Raw genomic sequence first — 23,114 nt, forward strand, 5'->3', positions numbered from 1 at the left:
CGTGCATGCGTGTGTGTGTCTGGGAGAATCAAAAAAGCATGCCAAATGTATACATCTGTGATGTTTTGTGGGAAAGTATACTGTTAAGTCTCTGTGATGTTAAATATGTGAAAACCAATTTGTTATGCATAAATGTCCCATTGAGAATATGCAGTGATGTCAAGGTCTGATGAGTGCTGACGTCCAAATCCAGAGCTGAGCACTGCATCCATTTCCGAGTCTCTTTATATTTGCAGTTCCTGTTAAATCAATCTCATGTTACATTTGTTTTATAACCGTAGCGACTTTAAGAAACAGATTTAAGGCGCCTGCCTTTTTAAATTACTATTTTTAATAAAGTAAATTATCTTATTTTGAAAGGGAAGACCGGAATCTAAATTTAGTAAACAGGAAATGGGCAAACGATTAGCGTAACACAATTATAAATCTAAAATAGAAAAAAATGTCATTAAAATGTCTTTACTTGTTATAATATTTGTAAAAAATTTAAAGTAATCCTAACCGTTACGACGAACCAAAGCTCGTCGTCGAGTCGTGACGATATGCATTTTATTTTGAAAGTCTTACCGGAATCCGCACTCTTCGCCCTTCCTCGGCGGCTTAACACTAATTGTGATGTTAGCCTGTTTTCTTGGACACTCCCGGTAACTGCCTCAGGAAAACCATGGCCGAGCAGGCCTCAGGACCCCCTCTGTCGTCCCAACATGACGGTAAACATGTTTGTGTTCGTGGGTTGTTGTGTTGTATGTTTGTGGGGGAAGAAAGCGAAGCCAGCGGCCCTCTGTGTCCATCTGTGACAACATTAGCTCAGTTAGCATCATCATGGGCGACGTGTCACTGACTCATTCTGGATATTTAACACTACGCAGTTAAACGTGGAAGTGGAATAGTTAGTAGGAAGTTACTGAAGCTTCACTTCTATCTCTGAATAATATAATATATGTATATACAACGTTCTCTTTACTAGCTGTCTATACGTTAACTGGTTAGCTGGGAGCTAAAGCTAGTCTGACTAATGTTTTCTTGGCCTTGTTGGTATGTTAATGTGGATCATATGGATTATATAAGTTATATCAGTGCATGAGAGTATCTAGTCAGTGTGTGTCTAGCCTGCACCCTCGAGGAGTTGGACCATAATACAGAACGGTTGATCCTGCAGGAGGTGGTTCTCAAACAGTGGTGCGGGGACCATGTTGGGGTCCTGCAGCTTCTAGAATCAGTAATCGGAACATTGTATTGCCTTTTTATTATTCTTACGTTACACATACAACAAACTTGACTGCGGGGAAAGGTGCATGACAATAAACAAAAACAAAAAATGCAGTGCAATAAGATGAGAAGTAATTTAAAGATGGATTAATTTACAAGAAGAATATGGTAAACAAACTAATGACAGTACTTTAAAACAAACACGTGTATTATCCAAGTGTATTTTAACAGAAATAAAAGATGTGCAAGAGTGAATAACAGTGGGGATGTTAGTGTCAGTCAGTGGGGGTCCTGGGGTTTATTTACAACCCAAATGCAGATGGGAAGAAAGTTTTTGTGGCGTGAAGTTTTGGTCCTAATGGACCACGAGTGCTGATCTGCTTTCTTCTGTTGTAGAAAGATTTGAAGGTATAGACGTTTTTGGAGCATAATTATATTATTTTTTGCTCATAGGTTTCGCTTCTCGCACTTAAATCCAGCTATAACAACAAAGATTTTTTTTCCATATGCATCATTTGGGATTCAAATAAGTCCCATTTCCATCCTGCAGTTTCACTGGCGATGATTGACTGGTGGCTTTTTGTTAACTGCTTCAAGCATTAGAAAGCACTCTGAGGCAGTCCATCTTTGTCAAAGGTTATCAACACTTTCTTGTACAATTTCTCCATTTGATCATTTGAGATATTTTTGTCATGTGTTATAGTGTGGGTCATCTCAATCAATATTTGGAAACGGAGCATGTTGTAACGGTTTTTAACAGAGTCTAATAATTTATCTTCAAAGATTGATCGGCTATAAACACTCTGATGGTTCAATTACAAATTTAAAATGTAAAATTAGGGAAAGGTGTGGGTAAATTATTTTGTTTTGTTTTCTTTCCTGCAGGTATTTGTCTTTCAGCTGTATCAATAAGTGTGTGTGCCTTTCTGTGTAAAAAGTAAAACTAACGAGAAAATAATTAGAAGCCGTCCCTTTTTTTAAAAATCAGGTGATAAGGCAGTAAGTGTCAGCTTTATAGCACTACGTCTCTTTTATTTTATTGCATATAATAAAACCTCACGTAAGTGCTCAGAGGTTAAGTCAGTTCTATATCGACCCTGTTTACGTTCCCTAATAATCTCTAAAGCCTCTTTACTTCTACTTTGGTTTCCCGGGCTGCTTTTATTTGGAATGTCCTCTGTTAACATCCAGCATACCGACTCTAGATGTGCGAGTGCTGAAAAGATTTTGCGTCTTAGATGAATTGATTGTTGGTTAATAATTACGGACTTTGTTTACATGGTGATTCATGTGATCTTTGTGCCTTCCTGGAGCAAATGCACGAGTTTCTTACAACAAGACTGACCGTGTGACAGAATCTTGGTTGTGTATAGCTTCTTATTTTATAACCGCACCGCGCACAAGCAATGTATCGCTGTATTTTTTTTGTTACATGCGTAAGTTGACCAAGAAGCCATGTGGAATTTCTACCTTCGAGTCCGTCACATGATCGTGGTGGAGTTGTGCTGCTGCTTGTTCGTCTGTGTTTTGAGGGTATCATTGGCTCTCTGGCCTCAGTCTGCTGGTTTTGAATGAGAAAGGAAGTCGATAAGTTGTAAAGCATCGCTGGGTGTAGGAAGATCAAAAAAACATGTGACTTCAAGCCAGTTTGGATGACTTTTGTTCATCAGTTTACAACTGTTGAATATTTGTTTATTTGGGAAGATTATTAAGTAGCCTGATACTGCATTGATAAATACAAGTGTGGACTTTACAGAGAATGTGCTTTTACATTATATGGAATTTATATTGAAAATAAATCAGTAATAGTGAATATGTTGGCCTCGCAGGTGTGTGGGGGCTTATTTAATGTGGCGAGCAGGGTTGCAAAATTCTGGGAATATTCAAAGTTGGATACTTTCCATGGGAATTAACTGGAATAAATGTGAATAAACTGGACATTTTGGGGTAATTTAACTGTATTTACCTTGTCATAAGCAGACATGCATACAACCATTTTTAAATACAACTTTTAAAAATGACATTTTTGACTTTTTTGACATTTTGTGAGTAGAACTTTATTCTTTCATCGAACAACAAAAGCATGAGGTTGAATAAAAAAGGTGTATTCCCTATAATCCCCCCCCCCCCCCCCCCCCCCCACACTTTTTTTTTGGTGTGTTTTTCCCTGAATCTAAATATTTTCTTCCTGGAACTCATCAACGTCCTCCTCACTGCTGTAAAAAGTTAGTCTACTGTATACAAATAAACTTGGTATTAAAATGAATATGGCTTCAGTTTACCAAGTAATCAATATGCTATATGACAAACAGTGTTGGGAAAGTTCACTTTCTACATGAACTAGTTCAGTTCATAGTTCATAATTCAAAATGTTTAACTAAGTTCACAGCTCCAAAAAATGAATTAGTTCAGTTATTCTTTTCAATATGTTGCGAGCTATAATTGAAATCTATATCTGTCTGCAATACCGCTCTTGGCCTCTACGCAACTCGGCGCTCTCACACTTGCCAGGCATAGGGCCCAAACGTGCACCTTCAAATCATCTTGTTTTCATTATTTCTAAGACCAGTTTTTTATATTTGTGTCATCGCCAGACGATTAATTACAACCTTGTGTGTTTTTTGTAATCTTCTCTGTCATCCAGAGGTGCTCCAGCAGCGAGTGGCCGCTCTGGAGCAGGAGCGGAACGAGTTCATCAAACTCAAGCACCAGCTGGAGGCCGAGTTCAACCAAAAGCGAGCCAAGTTCAAAGAGCTCTACGTGTCCAAGGAAGGTGAGGGTCCCGTCTCTGTGCCCAGCTCGTGTAAACCTGGTCAACAACGCTCTGCATAATGCCGCTTCTTCCTCTAACCCCAACATGCTGTGTTTTTGCTCCCATTCTTCGTATCACCCTTGATCCACCCCCCTCCCTCCCCCAGAGGAGCTCAAGAGGCAGAACGTGGTGCTGGAGGGCGCTCAGGTCGAGCTGAGCTGCGTCCTGGACCAGCTGTCTCACGCCCGCACCGAGGTGGAGACCATCAAAACGGTGGCCACCTTGTCGGAGAACACCAAGCAGGAAGCCGTCGACCAGGTCCGCAGCCAGTGGCAGGAGGAGGTGGCCTCGCTGCAGGCCATCATGAAAGGTAAAACCGTGCGGCTCTCACGTGTACAGTAAAACAAAAATGATATGGTGTCATTTCACTCACACATTTTATTTCACACGATGTGGAGAAGTGTGGGGAGAAAAGCTGCAGTGACGCATCTGTAAAATATTGGAAGAACCGTACCAATTCTTTTTCACGTTTCATTTTATGCTTTTATGACCAGAATCCGTGTGTGAGTACGAGGTCCAGTTTCACCACCGTCTGGAGCAGGAGCGGGCCCAGTGGAACCAGTATCGGGAGGCAGTGGAGAGGGAACTAGGTGAGCTGAGACGCCGCCTCACCGAGGGCCAGGAGGAGGAGAACCTGGAAGACGAAATGAAGAAAGTAGGCTTCGGTTTCTGTCGTTGAACTTTTAACTTTGTGTATACATATATTTATATATTTTTTTTGTTTTACAGAAAGTTGAAACATGTATAGATACTTGTTCACATATCTGACTTGTAGACAACTAATCAATGACTGCTTAGTCTTGAAACCTTAATTGAAAAATATATATATAAAAGAAATTGTCAGGGGAAAAAATAGAGGCAAAACTTAAATGGTAAAGGAATAGTTTTCCCCCTAAACATATATATATATATATATATATATATATATATATATATATATATATATATATATATATCCATCCATCCATTTTCAATACCGCTTATCCTCATTAGGGTCGCGGGGGCGCTGGAGCCTATCCCAGCTGACATAGGGCGAAGGCAGGGGACACCCTGGACAGGCCGCCAGTCCATCGAGGGCACATGTAGGGACATACAACCATTCACTCTCACATTCACACCTATGGGCAATTTAGAGATCAATTAACCTGCAGCATGTCTTTGGACTGTGGGAGGAAGCCGGAGAGCCCGGAGAGAACCCACGCTGCCACGGGGAGAACATGCAAACTCCACACAGAAGGACCGCTCCGACCGGGAATCGAACCCGCGGCCCTCTTGCTGTGAGGCGACAGTGCTAGCCACTATATATATATATATATATATAAATATAAATTGTATACAGTACTCGGCTATCGAGGTGATGTGAAGGTTTTGTTTGCCATTAAGGAGAGCAGAGCTCCTGAAAATATGAATGCATATCAATGCAAACGAAAACAGGGAAAAACTTTCTGAAAATGCACAACTAATTACTTCACTGGAGGAAGCTCTCTGCAATGATGTACACGTGTACTCCAGGACATCGTGACTTCACAGTTGGGTGATGTCACAGGCTTTGAAGCTTGAGGGATACTTTTAAGCCTGGTGTAAGTTTTCAACTAGTGCAAATTCACTTTCTTTTGTTTGAAATGGAGAATGCCTGCAAACTAAAATGCAGCTTCTCAACGAATCGTGTTTTTTTTTTTTTTTAAATGTAGTTTTTAACGAGTGTTGAAAACCCTTTGAAAGGCGCAGGAAGATGCAGAGAAGTTGCGTTCAGTGGTGATGCCCATGGAGCACGAGATCGCTGCCCTGAAAGCCAGGCTGACTAAAGCCGAGGACAGGGTGAGGGAACTGGAGGCCTCCAAGGTGAGTCAGCAGCACATAATATCTCCGTATTGGCTATTGGCTGAAGAGTTCATGTGTCGGGATAAACCCACAGCTCATCGTTTTAGTTTTTACGGTCCACAGCTTTACGATTTTTTGATTCACTCCCAGCCATCGTTTCCAGCCCCAGCTTTTATTTATTTATAAATAATTAATAAAGCAATATTGTTCGCCAGGCGCAGTTGGCAACTAGTTGGTGAGGAAAGTGGAGCGTTTAGTAGCTAAAGAGCCGCTTTGTGTCCCTGAAGAGTTAATGGATGATGAGAGCAGAGCTAAAAGGAGAGTGAATGTTGGACTTGTATTCTTCTCCAAACTCCTAAAAGACGCCAAAGTTGCTCGGTGATGTAACTTATCAATTGTTTTTTTTACGGCTTGTTCTGCTGCCAGAATATGAAATTAATGCCACTTTGAGTCGCCTCTCCTTCTGCAGTGACGGTAACTTTCTGAAAGCTCGGATCGGCGAGTAAACCTTTTCTCTCGTCTTCGTTTCCGTCTCAGGTGAAGGAGCTCAATCACGTCCTGGAGGCCGAGAAGTCGTGTCGTACCGACCTGGAGATGTACGTCGCCGTGTTGAACACTCAGAAGTCCGTCCTGCAGGAAGACGCGGAGAAACTACGGAAAGAGCTCCATGATGGTACTTTTTTTTCTTTCTTCAATTAATGAAAGTCCTTTTGATCTATAGAGGAAATGTACTGGCTGCACAGGTTAAAGAGAGAGTAAGAGAGAGAGAGAGAGATCTCTTTTTTTTTTTTTTTTAGAAGTCCCTGTGAAATGACAACTCGATGTATATGTGTGTGGGAGATTTGGCAAAAAGTACTTTTTACTGTACTGTACTTAAATACAATTTGTCACAAATATTTCAATTTAATACATCTCCAACCATAATGATCATATTTATCATCATACTTATCTTTTTAAATCTTTAGTGGTTGGGAACCAACGGACTAAACTATGTAAATGTATTAATTTACATATAGTAGCCTAAAGCTACTATATGTAAATGTCTTAATTTACATATAGTAGCCTAAAGCTACTGTGAGGAACTTTAAACTGGATCAGAATCAGTTTAGTCCTGATCCTCTATTTTTGTTGGTGTTTCAGTCTGTCACAAGCTGGAGTTGGAGCGGCAGCAGCACAACCAGCTGAAACACACGTGGCAGAGAGCCAACGACCAGTTCCTCGAGTCCCAGCGTCTCCTCATGAGGGACATGCAGCGCATCGAGAGTGTGCTGTCCTCGGAACAGCTCCGCCAGGTGGAGGAGATGAAGAAGAAAGACCAGGTACACAATCAGACCCCCGTTTGCCTGCTTTGTAGTGCTCTCCGAAAGTACGGTGAGAATTGTTATACCCGATATAGTGGACTCAAAGTATCCCGCAATGCATCAGGAAAAGTAGTGGACAAATCCATCAGCTGCGGTACGAAAATAATATATTTAATGTGGACATTAAATATATTAATGTTTATAACTTATCGTGTTGTGATGATATTTTCATCACAAAACAAACAGCCACAAAATACTGTGTATTTATTTATTTGGAAAAATACATAAAAACATAGACGTACTGCTTTACTCCTTCTGTTCTTACCTTTCACAATAAAAGCCCAAGACACGGCATCATTTGAGAAGTTCACTTTGTTGATGAGAGGCAACTCAACAAAATAGCTAACAATGTGTTTTTACTACAAGTAATGATGTGGGTATTTATTATGGATTGTCCACCGGCCGACGTTGATCTGGCACTTTTTAATTGTGCGACAACTAACGGCGCTGAGAAAATGAGTAATGTCTGAAAGTGTTTCTTTTCATTACGTCACTGCAAACCTCAACCTTAATACAATCTTTAAAATATATATTTTTAAAGGTAGCATTTATGTTTAAGCTGTTATACAGCATTGCATTTATATTTTCTAAATAATAAAGTGGAGTACATTCAATAAATGGAACAATAACATGATGCAATTTTCCATTAAAACCTTTTTTTTCTAAATCTTGTTCCAAGGAGGAGGATGAGGAGGATGAGGAGGAGAGGCTGAAACAAGTGAAGGGGCTGCAGGAGGAGGATGTGGGAGACAACACCGAGCCTCTGGAGGATTCTTTCCTCGGGCTGAGTATCGAGGAGGTACGGGCATCACGTAATGCGATACATCCATCAGAGAGAACAGAGCGGAGCCATTATCGTCTTACGTCATATTATATTCCCCCTTTTGAGTAACGTGAGCTTCAATCAGGCAACATGGCACCTTCACTTCTGCCGTCATTGTTTTGTGTTTCTCGCAGCATTTAACTGACGCTTCTTGGTGTAGAAGCTAAAAACCTGATATGAAATGTGTGTTTTGTGACTTTTACCTACACATTTGTCTTTTCTTGTCATGTTTTCATTCGCTATTACTCAACAGATCACTTTGTTTGTATTCTTGAGGTCTAAAAAAATATGTTTTATGTTCCTCGTAAACAATTTTAAAGCTTCCACTCGATCTAATAGCTACAAATGGTTAATTTTGTCCGACTATTTAAATATTAGATTTTGAAAAGCGTTCGTCACTCATGATGTGTTCAAAGACTATCGGCAATGGTGATGTCAGTTTTTACAGCTTCTGGGTGTTATAATGCTGTAATTGTGGATTTACCGTGTTTTGGGGTTTAAGAAGTTTAATAACAAAAGTCCAGTGTCTGCACAGCTTAAAAAAAATATATATATATATATATATATATATATATATATATATATAAAAAAACAACTCACCTTCAGCATTAATGCAGAATGTCGACATTAAAGAAATCAGAACCACATACGAGGAATTTGGCTTAGTGAATGGTGCATGACAATAAACATGAAGTGCATGTAAATATGAAAATATACATTAGATTATTATTATTATTATTATTAACAATATGGGATTTCTTAAAACAACATTTTTGTTTATCCAGTTATTTAAGTGTCTATTTAAGACTATTTAAAGAGCTGTGCATGAATGTGCAAACGTAAGTAATTGTCTTTATTTATAGATTTCTTCTTTGTCCTTTCTCCTGCAGCCTCATGCCAACCACAGCGCCCACGGCTCCATGCACTCTTTAGACACTGACGTGGTGACGGGCGGCCCCATGGATCCCTACAAGGAAAACCTGCGGCGAGTCCAGTCAACGGACAGCCTCGGCTCCTCGCTGTCCGTCCAGCAGGGCCTCGGCGGCCACAACCACAAGGCCAAGTCGGCCAGCCACTTGGACGAGTCGGACTTTGGGCCCTTAGTGGGGGCCGACTGCAGCGTGACGGACACTAGCTTCGGCGAAACCTCGTCCATCAGCTCCATGAAGCTGACGGGGAGCCACTTCCTGCTGACTAAAGACCAGGAGAAGGCCATCAAGGCCATGACGCCTGAGCAGGAGGAGACGGCGTCGCTGCTGTCCAGCATCTCCCAAGCACCGGACACCGCCTTCTTATCGCCGGCGGGCTACAGGCTCGTCAGCGACAGCGAGTGGAACCTGCTGCAACAAGAGGTGCAGCGCCGAGGCTTTTTTTTAAAAACGTTTTAAAATCTCTGCTGCGGTTTAATATAATCCCTGTTTACTTCAATTAATTTGAACATTTAGTCACCGCAGAAGCTGGTTTTCCTCAAGGTACCCAAGGGTGAGGGATTTATATCCAAATGGGGATTTTGTGGGTTAAGAGTTTCTTTAAGGTCGGACGAGGACCGTTGTCTCGGAGATACCGTGAGGGTTGGAGAAGGCGTCTTTGTTTTCTTGTGCAATGTTCTTCAGTTTATGATTCTAATAATCATTTGTTCCCAACAAACAAATTCCCGACACACACTGGGATGTCCACTTCCCGTATTCAGGCCTCGGAAAAGAAGGACTTTACATTTCATTCATTGACAATGTTATTAATTAATCGTTGAAATAAGCACACACACACAAGGTCCTTGCGTCATCGAACGGTGTTGTGCTTCATGTTTTCTTGTCGTTCGTCTGTCACCAGGTGAAAAACGCCGGCAGGAAGCTCGGCCGACGTTGTGACATGTGCTCCAACTACGAGAAGCAGCTGCAGTCCATCCAAGGACAAGAGGCCGAGACACGAGACCAGGTTTGTGTCTCTGCTGTCACTTTATCCAGAACGCTTGTTGACAAGAGCTGTGCTGCCTTTTAATAACCAGTGTCCGTTTCTTTTCTTTTATGGCAGTGTTTTTGAAAATGCTCACTAGAGGAACTGTCCGTCTCTTTCAGGTGAAGAAACTGCAGGTGATGCTTCGTCAGGCCAACGATCAGCTGGAGAGGACGATGACGGAGAAACAGAATTTGGAAGATTCGGTCAAACTGGGCAACGAGGAAACTGCCGCTAAGGTTTGGACACACTGAACGTTTTTAATAATTATTCCCTTGTGCTTTTTATCTGCGACTGACAGTCTGAACTTAAGACTTAAAGCTTAGAGTTCTCATTCTCAAATCAAATGTGATGGCCTAGCACACAGGCTACACATGTATTATTTGAGTCACAGATGGTGTTAATGTCTTATAAACCCTGCAGGACGGTCTTAAGTTCCCACAGTGCTTTTTTATTATATGTTCATTAACATGTTGGTGCAGTTCAAGTTTAGCCGTCGCTGAGCCTATTTAGTTTACTTATGCTGTACCCCGCAAACACAGGCAGAAGTCCTCTCTCCAGTAGCGCCGACATACATTTACAGTAACACCCGTGCTTGGTGCACATCAGAAAAGCTACAGGCTCGATAGCTCCGTGGCTAATTTGATTGGTTGAGTGGTAGATTCGGGGAATAGTCTGTCAAGCCTTGAAGTGCATTCGAGCACTTATTCTCGATATGTGACGCTCCAAAGCAAATATGCTGCTTGGCTGTTGTTCATTAGGTCTATTATTTCCATCCTGTTTTGATTTATATCTACCTACATGTAGTGCAGTGACTCTGTGGACGAGAGAGAACGCCTATTGACTTCAGTACTTTAGAATAATACTGTTACAAAGGTAGTGAATGGGTTGATTTCCTGGAAATAGCCACGATCTACGTGGAGGTATATGACCTAAAGTGCTCAGCGATGATTCCTTCTCATCTGCACTGGTTTGGTGTTTGGATGACTTGCCACAGTGGGAGGAGAAGAGCAGCAGGAGGGAGGGTGACCTCTGATCGAGCAGGAATGTGTAACTACAGCGAGGAGATTTACCGTGTTTTAGGGCTTTCCACCAAACTCCCTCCTTTTTTGTCTTTTGTCTGAAAATATTGGTAAAGTCTTTTATATTACAATTTTCGGCCACAATATTGCATGTTGATTTAGTCAGTTAATGTTTATTGACGTCTTTAGTCGTGGAAATAAAGAATACATTTACGCTGATCCCCAGTGAGGATTCACACTGGACCATCGTCTCAATCAGTTCCATAAGGAAATGAATCCTATCGAGCCCGAAGCAACACTTTTTTTATTCAGCAGACCATGTGGGTGCGGTGATGAGCAGGATGTGGTGGAGCAGAATCATATTAATGCGTTTCTTCAATTTCACGCTGCTCTGACCACAAACAACTGTTTGATATGGAACTGTTAGTCAATGGATTATTTTGAGGAATTGCGCCTAAATGCAGCCGTACTTCACTGTTTAGCTGAAGTGACATTATTGTTAAACATAGCTAACAACTGCTGTCAATATCTAATCATTGCATTTTTTATATAATCACATTTGGTTTGTAAAAGGTCGAGGAGTCAGTTTGTTTATGGTCATTACACGACACAGTTGTTGCACAATGAACTGTAGTTTTGGGTCTCCTCCATACTACACACACAGAAAATGCATAAACAGACATTCAGAATATTCAAATTGCTAATTAATATGAAGAATATAATTTAACACACTTTATAAAAGTAGCTTGGAATCAGCTGGAAATAGAAAAAACAAACAGCTAGCTGTATGTATGCATGTACTGTATGTATTAAAGGAAAATTAGATTATTTTTAAGAAAATGTTAGTGCATTTATGACCTGAATCTGCTTGAAACGGTAGGAAAAGGACAGGTGTGCTTGTCGTCCATCTGTTAAAAGGCCACTAACAAACCGCTGATACACGACACGCCCACTAATAATGAGTGACGCTTTTCCCAGAATGCACCACAGGCTGCCGTACTCTCTGAATAATTTTTTCATTTCTTTTTTAGTACAAAATACACTTCCAATAACGTGTCTTAATTGTAGACGTTATATCGCTTTTAAATACTATTTATTAAATGCCAGTATCCTCCTAATAGATACTTAAAGCTTTGCAAGGATCTTGCAGTGCGTCGGAGTCCCGTCCGTCACAAAAAAAAGAAAGTGTCAGAGCGTCTTTTGTGAATTCAGGCAGCTGTGAGTCACAACTGATCCGAGGACTGTTGGTCCAGTGTTCACGGGCGCTCAGCTGTCTCTGCAACTGCAGATGGGAGAAGTTCCCTCGGCTTCAGTGCTGACTTTGAATCGGCTCTGAGGTTGTTCTTTTTTAAATTTGATGTACACTTGTTAGGGATTATCTCAACATATAGTGTAATCTCCTTACCCCATGTCCTTGTGATGGCGTGTCTTGTCTTTGTACATTTTGTTTTGGTATAATTAAAATGACACAGATAAATTACCAAACAATTCTTAGGATTCTAAAAATACATATTCTATGCTATTTCCAGAATATATGCGAGTGGTTTGTTTCTACTTTTCAACACGTTCTGCCATTCAGTTTTATTTTTTTATGTCAAATTCCGATTCCCATTTTTCTCTAATATACTTAGTTGTACAGTATACTGTTTTGTGATACAACATTTAATATAGTTAAATATTGTAAGGTTCTACTTTTAATGCTTGGACATTAATACAAGGAGTGATTGAATTCTATTGTGTTTTTATTACTTCCACCTCTGATATACTTTTATATGTCGACTCCACTGCGTTTGTTTGACAACTTTTAAGTTAATGAACAATACAAAATATAATCAACAAATAAATTATAGATTAACTGTATTGATACTAGGGTGGGCAATACTACATAATGAGTATGATTACTTTGGTACTTTTAAGTATATTTTGATAATACTTTTTTACTTGCAGGACTTTTACTTGTAGTGCAGTATTTTTACGCTGTATACTTTATGATAAAACCATTATTTGGATGCTGATATTTTGTACTTGTACTCAAATAAAAATATGAAGTTGTATTCCTACTTTTATTTACCAGATTACAAGATGTGTGTCCTTCTCCCCCCCCCCCCCGACTGAGTATTACTATCCAAAGTCTAAATACCTCTTTGAAAGCTTCATCTCGTCTTAACGATGTTTATTTAATAAATAAATGTCTGTGTCGTAGGTGTCCGCCTTCATGCAAAGAGTCCAGGAGTCAGAACTGCTGCTCAGCACACTTCAACAGGCCTTCAGTGATGCAAAGGGGAACACACAGGACCAGATGGTGAGCAGCCGACTCCTCCCTTGTTGCTTGTTCCTGCCAGCTGTGCTTGGGTGTCGAGTTCCTTCCCTCGTGTCAGAGTCTGCTGGCGAGACGTTAAGCCCTTCAAATAGGCGTACCGGTTCTTATTTAGTTTTTGACGGCAGGCTCCAGCGCCGTTATCGCACACACAGCCAAACGGTGTTGCAAGCACGTTAGCGTTTTGGAATTTACTTCTCTGTGGCGATGATGTCACTCATTCCTCCGCGCCACGACATGTTTGCTGACATGTTTGAGGATTTCTCACGTAAAAAAAATGCTGTTAAATATGTCCAAATGTTTCCCAACCGCCACAATGGAAATGTACAGATTTATACACTGTAGATTACTGCGAAATGTATGTATGCATTGCTCTGTAAATTAGGTGAAATGTTTGAAATGTAAGTAAAACATTGTGAATATGACCATTACAAGCATTGAGAGGTTTAAAATGACGTCTTTGGATGAGTTGTTTTGTCCAACCGACGCAAAGATATTTAATTAAAAATAATATAAAACCGGATAATGCAACATATATACAAGTAGTTTTCTATTTATATTTAGACTACTTTTTTGGAGGTTATGTAAAGTCAGTGTTCCTTCCTACTACAAATATTTGCTCTTGGTTCCAGGATTTGTTAACTTTAACTAACTAAAAATTCTGATACACACACACACACGCTGCTCCTCCACCACAACAGAAACATGCAGATTAATTCTGTAAAATAAATTCCTCATGCATTGCTAAGTAAAGTAAATGCACTTTGATTTTCTAGCAGATCTTTGCGAAAGGGGAAAAACCAGAAGGAAGTGAGTGAGACAGAAACATGTTCAATAATGAATGTGCAGCTGAGAGCGGTATCGCAGCTCGTGCATCGGACAAACTTGTCCGCCAGAAGAATGAGACATTCCTGTTGCCTCATGTGGCTTTAATCTCAAGAAATATGAATTCAGCCCGAATGTTACACCTAGCGGAATGATTGCTCTGCAGCGAGAATCTGAGAACTGGTGTGAGACTCTTTCACAAGTTCGTTCCACATGACAGACGTTTAAAAAAAGAGGGGGGAACAAGCTGGCACACGGTGAAGTGATTTGTTTTGTTTTGTTTTGTTTGTTTCAGGCGGTGCTGGTGAAGTCGAGGGAGCAGGTGGCAGACGAACTGAGCCGACTGCAGAGAGACAACGAGAGCTTGCAGGGAAAACACAGGCTGCACGTAGAACTGCAGCAACAGGAAGATTTCCAGATGCCCAATACTGTGCAAGTACGTGAAGCCCAAACTACAGCTTTCAAACTCAACATTAGCGGTAAAGCTCAAAACTCTCTGTGAATCTGCCAACATGTGTCTATTAAGCAGAGTATCTAAAACTGTCAAGCACCACGTAAGTTCTTTTAAAAAATAAAATTCTTTGATTCAATGGTTCCAGATTTTAAAATTACCATTTTTAGACATTTATTTATTATCAGTATTTGTATTTTTAATTTATCAAAAATAATGATCTGTAAAAAGTATTGTTTTGCTATCTGTACATAAACTTGTTGGCACCAATTTAACTATTAAATATTTGTTGCCGTTTAGCCGTTAAAAAAAAAAGAAGCACTGCAGTCAAAAAATGTGTTTGCTCTCACGCTAGCCGCACACAAAGGGAGGAAGAAGCTTGCGTTGCACCATCAATTTTATATATATATATATATATATATATATATATATATATATATATATATATAGCCACAATAACACGCATCTATTTAATCTCTAACACTATTATAGTAGATCTTATTATGTAGCTGCATCATTTTCACTTTTATAAGAATACAAAAAGACAGTTATTTAATCCGACGAATCGCTTTATTCAAATTGTAGGATTTAGATTGATGATGTAGTAAATATGAGGACATGTATCTGAAGCTTCATCCAAAAACTTCCAAAGGAGTTCAGAAAAGTAGCATTCGGTGACTTCCGTGGTCAAATTCCATCAGTATAACTTGATTTTACTTCATGGGTGTATGTAACTTAAGTAAATTACTTGCATCATTACAATAACAACAACAAAAAAGATAATATTATGTTTCGCATTTACTCAACGCCCCTTCAAGATGTCATCATTTCATAGAAAGGTGTAAAAAAAAAGAAGAAAAAAAGACAACTAATTTAATCCAAAGAATCCCTTTATTCAAACTGAGTATTTTGTTCTTTACAATAAAATATGACATCAGACATTCGAAGCTTTGAAAACCTCAATAAAAGAAGACATTTGGTACAGCCGTAAATTTTGGACTTGCATGCTTAAATTGTATCATTACAACGTGTTCATATGAGGAGATGCTTCATGGGTGCGCTCCATTTGTCACAAAACAGATGGCCGCTCTTCTGCCCTCCATTTAGAAGATGAAAAAACTGTCGCAGCATGAGCAGCGGTGACCCCATGAATACCACTTGGAGAGTGGGGCACACCACATTATAGAACCATAATCCCTGCAGTGCAGCAGTCAGAAGATAATTGCTTCCGCGGTGAAGCCTTTGTGACTCCATTAGCTAATTTTCAGCAATTTTTAACGACGCCACTTTCTGACAGGGTGAGAGAAAACAATCTCTCAAACACACACATCAACGTTCTCCCACACTGTTCCTCTTCAGCCTCTTGCTGAATGATGCTTCGGCGGTATATCTGGCAGAGTGGGCCGGTGCTCTAGTGGAGGTGGAGTAACACTGATGATCTGGTGACATTTTCAGCTTGTTGGTGGTTAAAACAAGCTGCTCACATAACATATCAATGTGTATTTACTGCATCAAGACACCAAAAATAATATTCATATAATACTTCCTTATTTCTTAGTTCGTACTGGTTAGTTTCCATCTATTGATTTACACAAAATAATCTATATAAAAAAAAACTTCCTATCCCTTGTAGGTTTTATTTATTCTTGCATAAATGCAGTACTTTGACATCAAACTTAACCTTGTTTGGTCTTTTAAGTGTCAAATGTTTTGTAATTTGATGTGTAGCAATTATTAACAGTCGTTTTAGTTTAGATGTTGTCGCCGTATACATATAGAGATGCATGTCATCTGCATACGTCGTCACATTTTCCAGCTCCGTCTTCATCAGGCATTTAGATAAAATATGAGAAAAGATGTAACTTTATGTATTCTGATGGACATTATTGTCCAGAACAACAGTTGTAGTACAAAGTAGGAAAGATTACAAATATAATCAAATGGAAATAGTTATAGATCATCAACGAGTTGCAAAAACTAAAAGGAAGAAAGTCACCGCCCTGTCTGCAAACTCCTTTTATCTTGATGATGATGATGATGATGATGATGGCGATCCACCACCCCCACCTCGATGCCTGTAATGTCGTTTAATGCTTCTTCAGGAGCTCCATGGCCTGGTGGTGCAGCACCGCGAGGACCTGGTGGCGTTGCGGACGGCCGCTGATCACATGGAGGAGAAGCTGAAAGCTGAGATTCTGTTTCTGAAGGATCAGAACCAGGCGGAGCAGTGTCTGAAGGAGAACCTGGAGGAGACTCTGCAGCTGGAGATCGAGGGCTGTAAGGAGGAGATAGGTGAGAGTCAACCGTCCAGTGAGATCCTTGATTAACCCGTGAAACAGCTATACGGTAGATGACTAACCAATCATTTTTGGTGAACAAACTTTAACACTTGAGGGCATAGTTCACCCAAAAAATACGATATAAATGTTATAAAGTAACCAAGTAAACCTCCCGAGGTCCAGAAATGCCGAAGCGGGCCGGTGACTGTCCGGCCAATGATAATGATCGTCATGCACTCGCATAAATTTGGGACCAGGTGAATTTTTCAACAAAGCTTTACTTGTGAAGGAATTTGTTGTGCAAAAAAAGAAAGTTGGGCAAAAGTTTTGCAAAGGCAGTTGAGTTTGGATTTCCGTGGGACCACAAATGCACTGATATGATGATCTATTGCTGTAACCTCTGTGGAGATGTTTCCAGTAGACAGACTGTAATTGTTTTACATTTTCTGGACTTTTTTTATTTTTTTTACATTTGCTTTCGTTTCTGTTTTTGTTTCTTCTCCATTGATCACTTTCATTCAGACATCTTGAAAGGTATGACCAACTTGTGTGTTTGTGTGTGTTTGTGTATCCTGTTAAGTAACAATGTTGTTCTCAGTCACATTGTGTGCACTCTCAGCCTAAACCTTGACAAAATGTGTTGTTGTTTATTCAATGGTCACCTTACACAACGAGTGACGAGTCCGGTGGCACCGACGTGACATTTAAGTGACCAAATGCTTTTGTGTCACAGTCTAAATACTTCTTGCCCTGACTCTATATATCAAGTACATTGAGCTTAAGTTTTGACTGTCTACTTGACTTGTTTCTTTACATGGTTTGTACAAAGATTATAATGTAGTCCATGAATATGAGATATACGTTTAAAGATAATAACAATCCCCCTTTGTCATATTGGAGGTTGGTTTAAGGCGTTTTGCCGGTTACACCTCCACTCTATGTTCGTATCTCCAAGTTACGCTCTTCAAAGTTAATTTAGTTTGTTCGCCCTCTCCTTTCGGAGAACAGAGCAGCGCATCAAGTATAAACGCCTCCGTGCGTGCTGTCAAAGCGTCAAACAACTTGAAGCTGTTTGGTTTGCCTGGAACGTGTTCTGTTTCATTTGTTACCGCCCGACCGGGTTAAAAACAACAACACATTTGGTCTTTTACTAAACGCAACCGATGTGTGTTTGTGAGCATGCAGAAGTGAGATAGCGTAAAGAGTGGTCCCTCGAGGTGCGACTCTAAAGCGACTGCTAACTGTCCACATGTGATCGGATCACCCAAGACCCAAATAATTCTCCTAACGATGTCTCTTCCCTCCCCACAGCGTCGTTCTCCAGTCTGAAGACTGAGCTGGAGCGAATAAAGGCGGAGAAGGAGAAGGTACTTCCCTCCGTAACCCTTTTTTCACACTTTTTCAGACCGAGGAAGTGCGAACGCGTGAAACGGACTTCAACCCGCCAGCTCCTGAGGACAAACTTGACGTGAATAGACTAACAACATCCCAACGCTCTCAATCGTGTCCACGTTTCCATCACTTGCGTTTCTTCCTTGCGAGGAGAGAGGCCACGAGGAATGTTTTCAGAGAAATGAGACGTCGCGTGAAGAGACGTCCGGTTTTCAAAGACGGTCGGCCGCCATTCGCATGATTGGCGCATTGCGTTTGTCTTATTTAATAATAGAAATGTCTGAAGAGACAACGGGACTTGTGTGAATAAGCTGCTTCAGCTTTGATGGTTTTGAGATCGGTGTAAACGGGATCATGCAAACAATAGGTCCATTTTTAAAGTTTTTTGTGTGTTTTCAGGTTGTTCTGCTTCCACCAAGTGGACAAAAGAAAATCTATGAACCCAGCTTTAATATTGAAAATCTACAACTGTCAGAAATGTTAAAATCCTGAAACTATAGGCTTAAAATGTAAAAAAGAAAAAAAAGTCTGATTCACCCCCATCCCGCAGATCGCTTCATCCCTCTCTCCTCTCTGTTGTCGCCTCTTGGTGCAAATGCATTATCTGCAGTACTTTTGCGTATTAACGTTTGATAATCTGTTGTCCGTGTAGCTGCAGAGCAGTCTAGCGGAGAAGACCGAGACGCTGGAGAGCATCCAGGGCCTGAGGATCAGCCTGGAGCGCCAGCTAAGAGAGCTCGCCACCGCAAAGGTCGGTGTCCTTTACGCACGTTTACCCGCAGTGGCCAATTTTATAAACGCTTCAGTTTATAAAAGATCTGCGACTTAAATATGTATCTAACTTCTTCTGCAATGTGGTGTGTTTTGTCACTGCAGAGCGCACTAGAGAGTCAGGTGTTTGACGAGAAAGACAAAGCTCTGCGACTGCAGACGGAGCTGGATGTCAGCGAGCAAGTTCAGAAGGACTTTGTCAAACTTTCTCAGACCCTTCAGGTAAGGAGGAGGCGGAGTCTATTTTTCAGACCGGCATAATGTGGGGAAAAAAAAGATGATGATGATGTTTGTCTGGTATATGTAATGCCTCTGTGCCATGGAGCTCCGTGTGTGTGTGTGTGTGTACATTGTTAATCAAAAACATAATTATTGATTTCCTTTTCAGTCTTAAATGAATGATGATGAATTAATGAATGATGCATATCGCTGTAATCGCTTATAATATGAGTACACTAATGGTCTGATACTTAAGAGTTACTATACGCGATTTAACTTTAATAAATTATTGTTTCTAAAATGAATGAAATGATTTTGGCCGTCTGCAGGTGCAGCTGGAGCGAATACGACAGGCGGAGTCGTTGGACCGAATCAAAGTCATCCTCAATGACACCGACTTGACGGACATCAACCACCTCCCGGACACATGATCCCCACCCCACCCCCACCCCTCTTCTTTTCTCTCATCACTGGCCCCAATAACATTATTGATCTGACCCTTCCCCCTCCTCCTTCCCCCCCACCCCCTCCTCCATAACCACCACAGAAGAAGAGTTTGAAAGGACAGACCAGGCAATGAGGAGCCTTATTTGTGTGAATTAAGAGTCTTGGAAACACACCGTGGATAGAATAATGAAGAACACTACTACTACTACTACTACTACAACTACAACAAAAAAAAAAAAGGAAAAATGTAAATACCTAAAAGTGCGACTGGACGGAGGGCGTCCATCTTCCTGTTTGTCTGTGTCTCGTTTCTACTGTAGATATATGACTGTCTGTATTAGCTCAACCAAAAACGCAAAAAAAAAAAAAAAAAAAGGTTTGTCGTCTTCTAAAAGCACTTTTCATCTGCAGCTTCTCTTTCCGGGTAAATATAGGAAACTATTGGATGCATAACTTTCCTCCGTCTAGTTCCCAGAGCGGGTGATAATCGCTTCCTTGTTCCACTCGCTGGTTCTTTCCCACCTCCTGTTCTTTCTGTGACGTTTCCCACTTTGTTCTGGTCATTTTCACCTTGTGACAAAGAGGCAATGAAGGAGATTCATGGAGAAACACTCGCACATCACTTAACTGGGATAAATTGAGCAATCCTCTCCACATCTTAAACATTACATACTGTATCTTTGCTTTGTTCTTAACGTCTTGACACTTTCTTTTTTTTAAGCTGCAGAAATACAGTGAAGAAACATTCATGTGTTGTTGCTAAGTTTTATTTTTCACACTTGTTTCTTGATTGTTTCAAGAGATGGTGTGTTGTTGTTTTTAAGTGTGTTTGTACGAGGTACGTCTCCACAGTATTTAGAGGACTTTGGTGTTTTAAAGGGGTAGTTTGGTTTCAGTCGCACAATAACACAAACACAATAAATGTTGTTATGGAGTCTGGTATCTTTGAAGAGAGCAAAGATAACTGCTGTGGTTCTGATATTGATTGAGAGGCGTGTCACACAACCACACTTTAAAACAGTCAAACTGTCTCTTTTTGGACACAGAAGTTGTCTGAGTAAAAAAAAAAAAAAAAAATAATGGTTTGGTGAAGAAGAGGTGTAAATGGAAAATAATTGATTTTAAAACACACTGCTCCTTTTTTTTTTTTTTTATAGATAGATTTTTTCTTTATTTAAATCTAAAGCTTCTTGAGGGGCTTTTAGATCCCAATGAAAGAGTTCACCATCACAACACTTTGACAAGAAGTTTCTGTTCTGTGTGAGAGGCTGGGAGGGGAGGGCTTCATTCATCACTACAGGAGATGCTGCGGTCTTTGAAGCTACTAATGGATCTGATTAATATCATCTTAAAGTGTTCATGTGTTTAGAAAGCAAACCTTTAATAATTAAAACAGGAACAAACCTTTCTTTGTAACTTCCCAAATCCGGCTTTGGACGTCGACTTCATTCAACGCCACGAATGTTCTCGACGAGCGACTTCAAATCGTTCAAACAAGTCCTTTTTTTAAATTTTACTATAGAAGTTTATTCAACACACATCAAGTGTTTACGCAGGTTTTTTTTCTGAATATTTGTTCTCCCGACAAAACAAAGATAAAGTTAAAGGGCCCTCTGCGGATATCTCTCCCGTCAGTTTGAACTCTTTGATTCTTCCAGCGCCTGAGTTCAGATGAAACCAGGTACACAACGTCACACCTTTTCGTTTGGCACTGATTAAAGTGGAAAAATCACTTCCGAAAACTAATAGGAATAATATGATTTTTCAGAACCGTGGCTAATATTTTCTGTTATGCTCACTCTTTCAAGCTGTTTCTCAGCAGCTGGCAGTCATGCTCTCCTTGAATGAATGAATTTGATGACAGATAAGAGGTTGAATTGTTGTGAAAAAAAATATTCCGGAATGGATACATACATACAGCAGCTTTGTAAGGTTCAAGGACACGTCAATCTCTGTTGTTTTTGTTTTAATGTGCATGATTTGCATCTCCTCCTGTTGCACATGTCTGTACTGTAGATATCTTGAGTTGATATTTATGAAAGATTCCTTCAATGTGTTATGAGAGGACGTTTTGGGCAAACCAGCCTGAAGTTGCACTGACGGGAAAACCATGTTGTTTTTCTTTTGTTTCCTTTTGCCTGTATAATTGTGGGCTAACGTCCGAGAACTGATGAATTTAAGAGAAGATATTTTATAGGGTGAGATCTGGATGATGTTTTTTCTTCTGAACGGCCTTATTGCATTATGGCTTGGTGTGTTTTAAATTTTATTTGTGACATTTAATGTCTGTTTATTACGGGGAGACATTTGTTTCGTGGCTCATACAGCCTTAATATGGAGCTCATTGCATCATCATCACATATTTTGTTTGAATAATTTCTGGTCTAACATTAATTAATTATTTAATAAAAACAATGTGTATTGAATCCCAAACATGGTTGGAGTAGATGTAGGTCTGAAAGCCCACACACTGCACCGCCTACGACTTTTGTTTTTTTAGTATAAATGCTCACGACAAATAAAACGCACTCGCAGCTTGAATTTGAGGTGTTATGATTTGTTTTTGAAGAGTATGACTTTTGCGGAAATCATTTTGTAGTTTTCATAACATGTTCAGTCGATAGTTAAAAATTCCCAAAAATAAATATTAATCTGTCAGGTCTTGCATCATAAACTTTGACTAATATTTGTTTTTGAAAGACTTGTTTGCAATAAATCCCAATATTAAACATCTGACTTACAAAGCATCATATGAATTTGACTCTTTTTTTTTTTTAATGTTCTGTTTCTGCCCTTTTACTGATAATTAACATATATTTTGTTACCACTTAATGTTGACTCAAGAGCAGTTTGAGCTTTCAGATGCAGCTTTTATAATTGTATTTGAACCATTGTTATCATATTTTACAATATAAGTGGGTACAAATGTTACACCGATATTCTTGTTTGCTGACGAATTAAATGGCATCCGGTTTAGGATAAACACCCCCGATCCAGATACATTTTTTTAAATGAATACTAAAACCAGCTTCAGCTAAAGTAATATTTCTTTAAGCATTGGTTTCAGCTGAGATGTAAATGCTGTTTCACTACAACAGGAATACAACCCTGTAAAATCTCGAATATTTTTTTTGTTTTTGGTGGCTTTTATGCCAAAAAGGTGGTTGAACGTCACACTGCTGAATGTTTGTTGTTGTGAATTAAAAAACTCATATTGGTCAAATCCACGTGTTTGTTAATGCGAATCCACTCGTCGCATTTCAAAATGTCGACATGAATTGTAGTTCTTACTCATTAGCTGAAAGAGAGGCATGGTCAGCACGCTGAATGATAACTATGATTAAATGTAAACCATCAAATATACATAAAGTACAGTATGTGTGAATGTATGTGTTAATAAAAAAAATCATCT

General features: G+C 39.9%; 1 protein-coding gene across 4 annotated transcripts; it reads left to right on the plus strand.

The window, feature by feature from the left end:
• The first annotated feature begins 565 nt into the window (after nt 1–565).
• On the plus strand, nt 566–22,135 carry rabep1 (rabaptin, RAB GTPase binding effector protein 1). Of its 4 annotated transcripts, XM_034549683.1 has the most exons (19): nt 579–710; nt 3,854–3,982; nt 4,128–4,331; nt 4,516–4,676; nt 5,744–5,863; nt 6,380–6,515; nt 6,983–7,161; nt 7,883–8,002; nt 8,917–9,378; nt 9,857–9,961; nt 10,102–10,218; nt 13,205–13,303; nt 14,439–14,579; nt 16,697–16,886; nt 17,396–17,407; nt 18,185–18,240; nt 18,918–19,016; nt 19,142–19,258; nt 19,585–22,135. In XM_034549683.1, exons 1-19 carry the CDS (start codon nt 665–667, stop codon nt 19,684–19,686), a joined length of 2,595 nt encoding a protein of 864 aa, XP_034405574.1. In that variant the 5' UTR covers nt 579–664; the 3' UTR covers nt 19,687–22,135. The 4 variants fall into 4 exon arrangements, 3 of the variants coding, with proteins under 3 accessions (XP_034405575.1, XP_034405574.1, XP_034405576.1); XM_034549684.1 differs by lacking the exon at nt 17,396–17,407 and having other exon boundaries at nt 566–710; XR_004611023.1 differs by lacking the exons at nt 17,396–17,407; nt 18,185–18,240; nt 19,585–22,135 and having other exon boundaries at nt 18,279–19,016; nt 19,142–19,167.
• The last annotated feature ends 979 nt before the right edge of the window (nt 22,136–23,114 follow it).

This window comes from Cyclopterus lumpus, chromosome 14, assembly GCF_009769545.1.
Source record: "Cyclopterus lumpus isolate fCycLum1 chromosome 14, fCycLum1.pri, whole genome shotgun sequence".
NCBI lineage: Eukaryota > Metazoa > Chordata > Actinopteri > Perciformes > Cyclopteridae > Cyclopterus > Cyclopterus lumpus.